A 13734-nucleotide genomic window follows, 5' to 3' on the forward strand; every position below is an offset into this window, starting at 1 on the left:
TAAACAAAATGTGGTATAGCCATACAATGAAATATTATTCAGCCATAAAAAGGGATGAAGTACTGATTGATGCTACAATATGGATGAACCTTGAAAACATGCTAGTTTAAAGAAGTCAGACAGCCACATATTGTATGATTGCATTTTTTTTTTTTTTTAAATGCCAAAAGTGTAAAATTTTATTCCAAGAAAATTAACAGGCTACACGGGTAAATTTTGGCAAATGCAACTTTATATTGAAATTCACACATCTGTATCTTAAAGAATGAGACTCACAGACTCTAATGTATTTCTAAAATACCAGAAATCATATTATAAGCTTTCACAAGTTAAAACTGAAATAATTTAAATGACCAATACACCGAATGTGCAGAAAGTATTAACAAGACTGTGCCTTCGGTAGAATAAATGCTTCACAAATTGTGCAGGGTGCCATACTAAGGCTGTGGTCTCCCCTTGACAACTGACTTAAAATATAAACATACATCAGCTGCCTGCTTGTCAGAACACGCTAGAATGGATAGCTCACCTCAGAAAAAATCTCCTTATCTGAGTGATGTGCACCTTAATTTTTCAAACCAGTGAGGAAAAAGGAAAAAGAGTATTAAATGATCCTCCATGCACTTCCAGATGCATGACCATATCCAGTTACTGATTTGATATCCCTTGACAATTTGCTCCAATACTAAATAAGATGAAAGATACTAGATAACCCTTTAAGGCAACATGTGTTTTATTCAGCATTATTAGAACTGCTCAACTGTGACCAGTTGGTACCATTAATGTTGCCACCCAGACCAATACTAGTATTCATAAAACATAAATGAACTGGAAAAACTTTGCACCGATTGAACAAAAACTACATAATACAGTTCAATGCTAGCAATTTCACTAGTAGGTAAGGAAAATGGTATTTAGAAATTGTAAAGCATTAATACGGAAAAAAAAGTAAACTCTAATTGGAACCAATATACTGCTTTGGAATGCTTCCCAAAACTCTCAAGGCGATTTTATAAGCGTGATAAACCAATAATTCATGGCACGTCTTTAGTGGATTACAGTACTTTAAGTCCCCAAATATTTTAGTCTTTGCAAAACAATCATAGTATGAAATGTTTTAAAGTCTTCAAACTTCTAAAATTAGTTTTTGTCAACACATTTTCCTCATGTCAACTTAATTTATTAAGATGTCCAATGCTAATTGTTTTTGATGTTTTTTTAATCATATGTAGTGATATACACAGCATTTAGCACTGATACTTAGCACCTGCTACTTTCATTAGCTAGTTTGCAACCACATAAAGAAACTTAGGGCAGTGGTTCGGTCCTTTCTTAATTACAAACCTTCGCCGGCAGTCAGCAGGATCACTTTGAGATTTAAAATAGGATTATAGGTGAACTATTGCAAACACTGCAGAATGTTGCCCAAATCCTTATAACTGTTGATCCCATTCTTGATTTTCTTCTCAGATATGGCTACAGGCCACAAATGCTTAGCAGATAAGGTTAGTGTTTCACAAGGCTAAAGATTTAGAGATGCTCCCTCATATAACACAGTAAGGTTCCCTTGGTAACCTGGATTTTCTGCAGTAAAGAAGGGTTGTGCTGAAACAGCGCCTCAGCTCTCTGTTGGAGAAAATGCAGACAAAAGGATTGATTCCTGCTTGGGCAAAACTCATCCAGACAGCGGCTGTTAGAAATCCCCCTGGTACTACAGGCCCTCTTGCAAAAACTCTCCAATAACAGGCCACCAGGTAGGGGCCCCACAAGGTTAGGAAGAGAAAAGTCATTATATAGAACATCCTGCTGATTCTCTTTTCCATTTTGAACTCGTCTAAGACCAAAAGCCTTCTTCTGCCTGTGGTGTTTGCATTTTGCCGGATGCCCAGCAAGGTGGGTGGTGTGGGACCCCTTCCAAATCCCGCAAGCCAATTGGCAGCTGCTTGGCCACTGGCTCCCGGACCGTGGAAAGTCCAATTCTGGCTGACTGCTGCTACAAACTGGACTGGCTTCATTTTCCTTCGATCATGAACAAAAAATATCAGCTTGAGGTAGACAAGCTGTGTGGCTAGGAGGATGAGAGCAAGAAGCAGCATAAATCCTAAGGAATCGTTAGCCCTGAAGGAGCGATGTTGGAAGGTGCATTGATCTTCCTCCCTAATGAACGAGTAAGTGCCCACATCTAAAACTGGGGGGAACGCCATGGCCACAGACAGAGTCCACACCATGCAGATCACAGCCAGACACGTCCAAAAGGTCAGCCTCTTTGTATAGAAGCGATGGTGAGCAATAGCTAAGTATCTGGTGACACTGATGCAGAAGAGCATGAAAGCAGTGTGGAAACAGGACAAAACCCCCAGAAAGGCAATCACTTTGCAAGTCAGAGTCCCATAAGTCCACGCAGAGCCATTTTTGACAGAGTTGAATACAAATGGGAAACAAATTGCAGATCTGAGGATATCTGAACAGCAAAGATCCAACAGGAAGTAGTACGGTGCTCTATGCAAGGTCTTATCTTTCACTAGCAAAATGGAGATCAGAAGGTTGCCCACCACGCTGACTCCTATTATGAAACCCAAAGAAGTCAGTTTCAGAAAGGCTGTTAGAGGAGAGAGATTTTGCAAAATGTTGTCAGCTGCATGGCTATAGTTCGCCATAGATAGATGGAAGATAAGGATACAGCCTCAATCAAGTCTCATGATCTAGATATAAGAACAAGGAAAATATAGATCCATGCATTTTACTGAAAATGTAATCCACAAAGAGAACTGATCTGGTCTGCAGTCACGCTCCCTCTTTTCTTCTGTTTGATTTGCCATCAGAACATCTGTTGGTGTTGGATATCCCGACAGACTATAGCTTCTTGTTTCTATAAAATGCTGAATTTTTTTTTCTTTCTTTCTTTCCTTTTTTTTTTTTTTTGCCTTAGTGCCTTGACTGAGCATCCAGGCAGGGCTCGGCGGCGCCTGCGCGCTGGAGCCTCCTCGAGCTCCAGCCGCGTCCTCCCCTGTCGCAGCGGCACTGTCTCCCCCAGTAACGCAGGGGCCCCGGCGGCGGCAGGGACTGCTTCAGCCTCTGTGGAGGCAACAGAAGCCCCTATCCGTTTCCAGAAGGTGTCTGGATTTACTGAATGTCCTGTCCGATTCAACTGGCAAAATTAGGCTTTTGTCCCCTCGTGGCTCATGATTGCATTTTTATGAAATATTCAGAATATGTAAATCTATACAGACAGAAAGTAGATTAGTGGTTGCCAGGAGCTAGGGGAAGGTGGGACGGGACTGCTAATAGGTATAAGCTTCCTTTTTGAGATGCTGAAAATACTCTAAAATTAGACTATGGTGATGGTTGCACAACTTTGTAAGTATATTAAAAACCATTGAATTATATGTTTTAAGCAGGTGAACTTTATGGTATGAAAATTATATCTCAATAAAGCTGTTAAAAAACCCAGCATGTGGTTTGGCTTGATTAAGCTGCTACATTTGTATGGCCGGTGTGCTGGTTTGTATGTATTGTGTCCCCCAGAAAAAGCCATGTTCTTTGGTGCAGTCTTGTGGGGGCAGATGTACTGGTGTTTATTACGTTGGAACGTTTGGGTTGGGTTGTTTCCATGGAGATGCACCCCACCCAACTGTGGGTGATAACTCTGGTTGGATGGTTTCCATGGAGGTGTGGCCCCACCCATTCAGCATGGGCCTTGATTGGTTTATTAGAGCACTATATAAGCTCAGATAGAAGGAGCGAGCTTGCTACAGCCAAGAGGGGCACTTTGAAGAATGCACAGAAGCTGAGAGAGTAGCTGCAGATGAGAGACAGTTTGAAGACGGCTGTTGAAAGCAGACCCTTGCTCTGGAGAATCTAAGAGAGGACAAATGCCCCAAGAGCAACCGAGAGTGACATTTTGAAGAGGAGCTGTGGCCTAGAGAGGAACATCCCGGGAGAAAGCCATTTTGAAACCAGAACTTGGAGCAGATGCCAGCCACATGCCTTCCCAGCTAACAGGTTTTCTGGACACCATTGGCCATCCTCTAGTGAAGGTACCCAATTGTTGATGCGTTACCTTGGACACTTTAAGACTGTAACTGTGTAACCAAATAAACCCCCTTTTATAAAAGCCAATCCATTTCTGGTGTTTTGCAAAAAGTAGCTTTAGCAAACCAGAACAGCTGGTGCGGGATTTCAGTGAAGCTGCTTGGTAACAAAATATAGTCAGGTTCATATTAATTCCAGATGATACGTTCCTTTGGAATGAGCAAATCCATCATGTTATCAGCTTCCTGAAGCTCAAACAACTGACATTTCTGATCAAGAGATACTTGAGTATTGTTCCAGGTTTGAAGGGATATCATGATCAAAGTCTGTAGGACATAAGATAAAAAAATATTTTCAACCTTTTTCTTTTCTTTATTTTTTCTTGAGAGGATGGAAACAACATAGATAATAATAGCTAACAATTATATGGTTTTTATTACATGCCAGATAGTGTTCTAAGTGTGTTGTGTTTATAAAACTCTGTTTAACATCCTTGCAAACACCCTGTGAGTATTCAGATGCAAAACTGAGGCACGGAGAGGTGAAGTATCTTGCCACTAGAGGGTGGCAGAACCAGGATTCTAACCCAGGTAATCTGACTCACAAGCCCATGCTTACAGTCACTACACCAGAGGTGTAATGACTTAGCCTGGCCCAGTCTCACTTAAAGTTTATGGCAGGGGAGCAGTAAAGAATATTGATTTCATTAATTCCCCTATCTTTATAGCACTCTGGGAGAAGGAAGGTCAGTGGTTTTTGTGGTTGGTCACTCTTTGACACTTGCCCGTAATACTGGATTTAGATTATTTTCCTGTGAGGCTGTCATTTTGTCTCCACTTTCTACTGCTTCCCTTCTTCCCTTTGTTGGCCTTTTCTTCTCCATGACTTCCTCCCTCATTCCTCCACCCTTCTTCCTCTAGTATAAGTGAGCATAGCTGACTAGATATGGCATGGTAGGGTTCAGAAAGATAGTCTTGCTCTAGGAGATGGCTCACCAGAACAACTTGAACTTGTTCCTGTGTACATTATACCATTTATTGAATAACTTGAAATACTGGCACAGATACCACTTAGTGTGAAATTCTAATAGTTTGGACATAGAGCCAGACTTGTGGTGACTTATTTCCACCCTCTTTCCTCCAATGCAAAGGAGTATTTTCTTATGTTTGTAAACAAATTTATAGGAGTGATTAAACTACTAAGAAACTGATTGTAAATAATTCTTCTCTAGTCTCTAAAGCATATCACTTAAGGGATAGTATTGTTGTTAGCCTGGCCACAGTCAGGATATTGCATATAAGTTAAAGTAATAAAATTGCTTAAATTTGTTTTTACAAACATCTCAGTCCGAGTGGCAACATTAATTGTAATCCATGAAGTTTCACTGTAAGGATATTTTTTCTATTCAGTGTCTCAGCATCAGAATTCAGTTATATTTTTTTCAGCTGTGCCTTACCCACTGTAAACATTCTTCATGCATCCTTATCTCTCCCATTTACTTAGTAAATAAGAAATACAAATTACCTTATTCATTGAATAAGATTCCTAAGAGACCTGGTACTCTTAAAGGGATGGTTGGAATTTGGAATAAGAAATGTTTGAATTATGAGTCAGCTTTTCACATTTGAATGACCTAATAGCCATTCAGCTCCAATTTCTGTTTAGTTTTTATCACTTTTTTTTAACCACCTGCAAGATGACATGATACCAGCTCCCTTTTCTCTAGCAAGTGCTTTCCTATTTGTTTGCTCAATGGACAAATCTGCAAAAAAATACTACAGATGGTTAAAAACACATTGAACAGTTTTGTTAGACAACATGGCATTTTCCTGGGCCTGTGACTGTGTTATATCAGTGAGTTTTTTCAGCTTTTTAGTGCTTAATGTCAACACAATTGAGACAGAACTGAAACGGTTTGGGGCTTATTATAGTAAATGGGAAATATGATGAAATCATGGGATTGTTGGGCAACAAACACTGCATAAGAATAACCCTGAACAGTTAGATAGGGAGACCAGCTCAGGCTCTCAGCCCTGCAGGATATTAGTCTTTCCAGTGCTCTGGAGCAGATGAATCCTGCCTGCTCCATTGGGTAAACGGGATTTGGAAAGAAACAGGAACTGCTTTGCCTATTAAAACAGACTCTGAGACCCTTGGCAGCTGTGTTGTTCGTTTCTAGGACTCCTCATGAGAGGGCTCTTTGAGCCCAGTGGCTGATTATGGTTCCAACAGCTTGTAAATCCAGTGAACATATGGCTGGGTAGTAGCATGTTAAGCTTTCATCCACTTTACCCTGCCATGGTTGATCCATCAGGTGGAGCCCATTTTTCCCTTTCCGCAAGGCTGTAAGACTAGGGCTTCCAAGCTTCGAGTGTATCAAGGCCTGCCTCCTAGCTCCATGTGAAAATGTTTTCATCTTCTCATTCCTCCTTAGCATTTTGGGGTATTGCACAAAGCAACTACTTCATGGGTAAAAACACACTGGAATTGCTATCTGGTTATCACTGTGCTGTACAGATGATGGAGTGGCTCAGTGTGGGGTGTTCTTAAACTGCTGTGGTCCCATTTATCCAGATTTTTTCCATTTGCAGGAGGCAGATGAACTCTAGCCATAGGACATATCAAGTTGCCTTTTGTAAAACAAACAAAAATACCACCAGTAAACCCCCTCGATGTGATTTATGCTTACAGGAAGCCATGCATGTGTACTGTGGCAGCACTTTTATGTCTCTGAAATATTTATATCAGTGTGGTCTGTTCATTTATGGCACATTTATGATTTCTCTTAGCAGATATCTTAGGGAAACATTACATCTCAAGAAATGCTGGCAAAAAAATAATAAAAATTCTAATATATGTTGATACTCTTTGACCTATTACTACTGCATTGGAGAATTTATTCTAAGGAATTCAATAGAGATGTGTCAAAGATTTATACACAAGGGTGTTTATAGTGGTGTTATAACAGTGAAAAATTGAAAATGACCCAAATGCACAACTATAGGGAAATGGTTAAAATCTTATAAACTCATATGTTGGAAAAACATGCAACCATTACAATTCATGTTTTTGAAGAAGACTTAATGACATGGGAAAATGTGTACAATATAATGCTAAATTAGACAAAGGAGAATAAAGGTGGTCACCTATGGATGCTATTGATTTTCCATATTTTCAAAAAATTGTACAATGAACAAAAATTACTTTTATAATCAGAAAAGAATAATAAACAGTACATATGCAACTATGTATATCTCTAAACAAAATCCCATCAAAGCTTGGGACAGTTTTAGCACCTAGCTCTCAATAAATGTTTTTTGGGTGGGTGGGTGGACGGACGGATGGATGGATGGATGGATGGGTGGATAAATGAATGAATGATAGTTGACAGTTGTAGGCACCACCATTGAATTTATAAGACTGCAGAGATAACAAATGGAGATTTCTTAGTTAAAAGGAGAAAATTCCAGACCACTCAGCAGTTTGGAGGGAGGCATGGAAGGTACTGAGTGTGTATGTGGGGTGGGGGGTGGGGGCGTGTCACAAAACAAATGAGTGGCTAATGGTAGCCAGGAAGTTTTGGTCTGGCCCTGGGTCCCTGGCTGCTCTTGTTGCCCAGCTACTGACACCATGTTTCCTCTTGCTCTATGAGTATCCTTGAAGTTTCTCTTGTGCCTGCTGTTTTCACCCTGGTCTCTAGTTTGACCACTGATGGAGCATGAGAATGAAATCGAAGTCATGACTTTAATTTCCATTGTAACCACTTAACACTTATCCATTTAGAAAGAAGATATTCTGAGACTATCTCTGGCTGGCTCACTGTCAGAGATGTGGCTTATTGGTCATGTGAATAAGCAGAGTGTGGGTAGGTCAGGGCAACTTACCTCTAATACTTGTGAAATGACTCAAAATACCCCTGGCTGTGTGTTCTTATATTCTTAAAACTAGTCCTCTGAAATGGAGGTGAAATATACATAGTTTTAACTCCTCAAGGAATTAATACAAAGCTTAATCATGTCACAACTTTTATAACAAGCTTCACTCTAAGCTGTTCATGGAAACTATAAATCAGACTGATTGACATATATCCTATCCTACAAGGTCTTACTATCTTTTGGATATTTTGATCAAATTGCTGGACAGAATCTGGCTTCTTTGAATGTCCATTAAGAGACAACATTGAATGTGTGAAGGAAAGTGAAATGTTTCCCCTCCAGTGCATTCTCTTATCTGTGAAGGAGCCTGTGTCAAAGAAAGCCATTAGACTTTTGCCTAGCATTCTGTTTCTCTGCTCTTCGTGGTTTATTAAACACAGTGTTCATATTTGAGATTACTCTTAAAGACAAGAGTATGATAATGATATTGGTGACTTGTTTGCAGCTGCTCTGCTTGATATTGTTAAGGTATTAGATTTACTGTTGTCTTTTTCAATTTGTCACCTGTCATCCTCATTTTTTAAAACCTTAGTGAGGAGTTGAGGAACTCAGAGTTTTGAGCTTAATTGTCCTTGCCCTGGAGGTCATAATATCTGAATATGATAGACTCCCTTAAATTGGTCAGCAGGCTGTTTTATTCCTCAGGATTTTCAAGGAAAAGAAAAAGAACTAACATTTTTTTGAGCACTTACAATGTGCTGTACTTTTACCAGGCATTTTTACATCCATTATCTGGGTTAATTTTCACTATAACTTTATAAGGTAAGTACTAATACTCTGGTTTTATAGATGAGGAAACTATAGCTTTCAGAACTTAACTAAATCATAATTTTGAACACTGGTCTGCTGGACTTCAAAGCCTGGGATTTTCCACTACACATACTGACTCCCAGGGATAGCAGGGTTTCTTAGGCAGACTGAACCTAATACGCTGATCACCTAGCTTCCCCTCAGCTCCTGCCTTTCTCCTGTAACTTAAGTAATTTTCATTCCACTTATGTTTCCTTGGCAGGGTCAGTCCTTTGCAGCAAGATCAGGAAATGAAGCCACTTTTGAACTACCAATAAGGAGGGCATTGGTATGAGCCTGCTTTCAATTCTGTCCATATACCTAGTTACTGTTTGTATTTTACCAAATTCCCAGTGACTCATAATCCAACCTAAGAATGTGCCATATTCCTGCTATAACTGTTACTTGCTGGATGCTCAGTACTTCAAGGCATATTGGGTTCCATTATCCACTTGAGACCCAAGAAGTTCTTCTGTTGTAGGAACAAAGCATACTGTTGTGAAGCAAGCACATTCCTCCTCTGGGCCATAGTGGTAATGGTGAGCAGAGCAGCTGCAAAAAGATTTATCAAAGGAGAGTTGATGTGTATTAGAATAGATCAGTGTGAAACAGGTCACTTGGGGCTGGAGGGAGAGGGTGATGGATAGGGAGAAGGGAATTTTCAAGAAATTGAAAGGGATCATCATTATGCTCTGAGCCACTGATGAAAGAAAGCTGGCAGTTAAGACTAAAAAGGAATTAAGAAAACTCAAGTGCAAAACATCATGGTGTGATGACATCCCTTAGAGGGGAGGATGACTGCTGAGGAGAGTTTTGAGATTTGAATGAAATTTTTTCAAGGGCCTCTTGGAATTAGCCATTACACATAGGACTAAAAAGTATCTTCAGGCCATCACTTTAGAGATCTGGAGGGATTAACCCTGTGTTCTGCTTTTCCTTGGCCTGTCACAGTAGCCCTGAGACCCTAGGGCCTGGCTTTCCTTGAAGTCAATCACCAGGTTCCTGTTAACATCTCTTAGCTTGACCTTCCCCTACCAAGGTTGTTTTGGCACCAAATTCCAGACAAATCAATCTATACTGTTTCTTTTTCTTCTTGCCCTCCTTTGTTGTCAACTCAGCAGCTTTCTAGAGAGATAATCCAGTTTAGGGCCTTGAGAATCAAGCTCTCTAGGAATCTGCTGCGGAGACCAAGGGATTGGGGAAAGGGTTCCAGGGAAGCTCAGGAAGGCTGAGCATGGTTCCTGGGTTTCCTCTCCATTCTGTTCTTGAGTGTCTCCTGCCAGGGTTGCCCAGAGGTTGCCTGAGCATAATTTCCAACTGCCAACATAGTCATTTTCTGTATCCCACAGAAAGCAGGATGAGGCACTTGCTCCTCGGCTGGTCTCCTGTGCCATTCTGGTGGCATCTCCAGGTGGGACAGAGTTTTTTAGGGAAATGAAAATTTGGGAGTAAATGGAAGGTCTAGCTCTGAGGAGCAAAGTGGGCCCAGTGTGGAGAGCATGGCAGCATCTGCATTGGGACCCCTCCTCTACCCTCTTCCTTCCCTCCCGGTGTCTCGTGATTTGTGGTTCATCATTGTCATTAGCAAGGGGCTATGAGTGCCATATTAGGCCAACTGAAGGGAAGGGGAGTCACAAAGTTCAAACAGTGGTTGATTGGGAGGGGTAACAGCAGAAATCATTGCAAGATAGGCTATTTCCCAAAGAAACACTGTTTCGAACATCATGAAGTATGGGCAGAGACAAGCTTTGAAATCTGATTTGGGTTCCTACATTTTATGCAAACTCACTGTATAAAATCCCTGATTCACACCACAGATAAGTGGTGGTGGGGGCGGGGGGGGGGCAGGTACAGGGATTCTTCACTTTACCAAAGCAATCACTATAGTAAACAGTCAAAAAGAGCAGAACTTCATTTCTCTAGTACTGTACTGTCCAATATGGTAGCCACTAGCCACATGTGGCTTTTGAGTATGTGAAATGTGGCTGGTCTCAATTGAGATGTTCTGTAAGGGTAAAATACACACTGGATTTCCAAGACTTAGTATGAAAAAAGTATGTCGTTTAAAAAATAGTTTATAACATGTTGAAATGATATTTGGGACATACTGGGTTAAATAAAGCATTAAAATTAATTTCACCCATTTTTTAAAAATACCTTTTTAACATGGCTACTAGAAGATTTAAAATTGTATGTGGCTTGCATTATATTTCTATTGGACAGTGTTGCTCTGGTGTTTTCAAACATAGGATTTGATTTATAAGCATCTTTTCAGTAGTGCATTTCTCACTTTAAGTAAGCAGACCTATATAGGAGAAAAACCCATTTCAAAAGGACAGGGAGGAATGGAGGTTTGTGAATGGGGAAAGTTATTATAGAAGAAGGTCTGGACCCTGCCTCAGTTGCCTCTCAGCCTGGGGGTGAGGTTAATTGCCCGAGGCAAGTGATCTCACTTTCCTAGCTCTGTCTGATCTAGTTGGGGCCCAGAGAGGTGAGAGGGAAGGCACTTATGACAGTCTCTGCCCTTACCGTCTTAGCCATCAAGCTGTGAGTGGGAGATAGTGACGATGTGACAGGAACTTTCCCTTGGCCCTTCTGGGCCACCATCCCTGGTAGAGAAGAGGAGGAATGAGATGAGCACTTTCTTCACTCCCAGGGCCATCTGGTAGAGCTGCTGCCGCACCTCCTTCTGCCTATAGGCATAGATGAGTGGGTTGAGCAGGGAGTTGCCCACACCAAGCAGCCACAGGTACCGTTCCAGCACTGGGTAGAGTTGGCACTCCTGGCAGGCCACCTGCACAATACCAGTGATAAGGAACGGGGCCCAAGACAGAGTGAAGCTCCCAATGAGAATAGCCACAGTCCGGAAAGCCTTGAAGTCGCTGGGTGTCCGTGGAGGCTGGTGAACTCCAGCCACAGCTCCCATGTGCTCCATCTTTCGGATCTGCTGGTTGTGCATGGAGGCAATCTTGAGCATGTCACAGTAGAAGAAGACAAAGAGGAGCATGGCCGGGAAGAAACCAACACAGGACACAATCAGTATGAAGCGGGGGTGAAACACAGCGAAGAAGCTGCAGGATGCCTGGTAGGTGGTCTGCTGGAATATGGGGACTACAAGCGGGAGGAAGCCAATGAGGTAAGACACCAGCCAGAGCCCGGCAATGCAGGCCCCCACCAAGAGCCCACTCGTGATCTGGAAGTAGCGGAGGGGCTGCTTGATGGCAAGGTACCTGTCAAAGGCGATCAGCATGACCGTGAAGACCGAGGCAGCTGAGGAGGAAGTGACAAATGCCATCCGAAGGCTACACAGAGTCTTCTGAGTGGGCCGAGCAGGGCTGGAGAGGTGGTCTGTGACCAGACCAGAGATGGCCACGCCAATCAAAGTGTCAGCCACAGCCAGATTCAAGGTGAAGCACAGACCCACACCATCATTCTTGTGGATTGACAACAGCACAGCCACAGCCACTAGTGCATTCGCAGCAATGATGAGGGAGGCCAGGACAGCGAGGATCACTCCAAATGGGAAAGATGACTCCATGTCTTAAAGTGATAGGACATTCACCAGGGCATGCTGGCTCTCCAGCTCAAATTCTCATGTGCCAGAGGAGAAGGAACCATAGGTTTAGAGCTCCAGCACAATTCTGGCCAGTGCTGGCAGTCCAGGCTGGGAGCTTGCCATCTTTGGGATCCTGCAGGTCATTAAGGATCACTCTTCTTCCATCCCTCACTTCCTTCTTCTTGCCTCAGCCGCTCTCTGAAGGCAGCAATACCAGTGCAGACCTCCCCCTGGGCCCTGAGCTGGTCCCTCCCCCTCCAGCAACCAAGTTACCAGACAACTCCCAAGTACCTGGTGCACAGTCTTGCCACACTCTCTCCCTTCAATGATGCTTCAGGAACTTTGTTTGGAGGACATTCATCAGGTCTCCTGTCTTGCAGAAGGTATAATTGATTCTAAGCACACTTTTTCTTCCTCCATAGCTTGATAGTACCTCAAATTCTAATTCTCTCAAATAACATGTGCAGCTTTTATCCTATTTCATATCCCTTGGAGCTCAATTTGTTGAGGATCCAAAGGGTGGGGAAAAACAAGGCAAAGAATTTTCAATTACTGTCATTCCGTTTCAAATAGAGCCCATTTCCCCAATAAAGCTACTGTCTGTTGGGCATACTCACAGAGAACTTTTTTTGCCCCATGTCCTGCCATGTCTTTGTTCAGTGAGTAGAGGCTGCCAGGCTTGCCTTTCTTGATCCTATAGAACCGAGGTGTCTCTGGAGGAGGAGGAGAAGAGGAGATGTGTCTGATCTAATGTTTGGCTGTGGAATTTTCCATTTTCCAGGGATAGGACTTGTGGGGGTTAGGCCAAAGGGCGGCTGAGGCAGCTGACATGGATTCAAGGAGGGTGGCTATGGAGGTTAGTCCTATTTTAGGTTGTATATCCATTTGCTCAGGGACATTAGAACTAACCTTTTGCCTGCTACTCTCATCTTGGATGCCAAGAAGAGAGGGGTGGGGAGAAGAGTGGTTAGAAGCTTATTTACTCAGTTCAGGTGAGAGCACAAATGGGAAAGGTTAGTGTTTTAAGTGAGGGAGTGGAGAGCAAGGTGCAGAGTTCGAGGCAAATATTATATTCCAGGATGTTTTGACAGTCTGAGAGTACCTTTGGCAGATGTCTCTTCCACAAATGATCAGAAAGGCTGGGTCATGGGGGCTTTTTATTCCGGTCGCTGGCCTGAGAACAGGTCTTACTCTTTGGTGCACCCATTAGGAGGCTGAGTCCAGTTGCTTAGCACCTGGGCTAATTTTATACCTGGACCTAAGATGTGCTTTTGTTTCACCAGTTCAGCCTCACTTAGTATGGAGTTCTGCTTGGAGTCAAGCTGGCCCTTTTCAAACCCGTGCTCACACATTAGAGTGCATCAGAATCACCTTTAGGGCTTGTTAAACTAGAGATTGCTGGGCCCCACTCTCCCAGAGTTT

The 13734-nt window shown here is 42.4% G+C and overlaps 2 protein-coding genes across 2 annotated transcripts; both read right to left on the bottom strand.

The window, feature by feature from the left end:
* Positions 1-210: 210 nt before the first annotated feature.
* Positions 211-2892, bottom strand: LOC119522943 (probable G-protein coupled receptor 85). Its single transcript, XM_037821684.1, has one exon. The coding sequence runs from the start codon at positions 2655-2657 to the stop codon at positions 1545-1547; it is 1113 nt and encodes a 370-aa protein (XP_037677612.1). The 5' UTR covers positions 2658-2892; the 3' UTR covers positions 211-1544.
* An 8397-nt stretch (positions 2893-11289) lies between these two features.
* LOC119522016 (glucose-dependent insulinotropic receptor-like) lies at positions 11290-12294 on the bottom strand. Its single transcript, XM_037820729.1, has one exon. It carries the CDS (start codon positions 12292-12294, stop codon positions 11290-11292), a length of 1005 nt encoding a protein of 334 aa, XP_037676657.1.
* Between the last annotated feature and the right edge of the window lie 1440 nt (positions 12295-13734).

The sequence above is a fragment of the Choloepus didactylus genome, chromosome X (assembly GCF_015220235.1).
Source record: "Choloepus didactylus isolate mChoDid1 chromosome X, mChoDid1.pri, whole genome shotgun sequence".
Classification (NCBI taxonomy): domain Eukaryota; kingdom Metazoa; phylum Chordata; class Mammalia; order Pilosa; family Megalonychidae; genus Choloepus; species Choloepus didactylus.

What these genes read in the sequence shown, in the direction of transcription:
- LOC119522943 (XM_037821684.1), bottom strand. Translation starts at nt 2,657, where the DNA reads ATGGCGAACTATAGCCATGCAGCTGACAACATTTTGCAAAATCTCTCT.
- LOC119522016 (XM_037820729.1), bottom strand. Translation starts at nt 12,294, where the DNA reads ATGGAGTCATCTTTCCCATTTGGAGTGATCCTCGCTGTCCTGGCCTCC.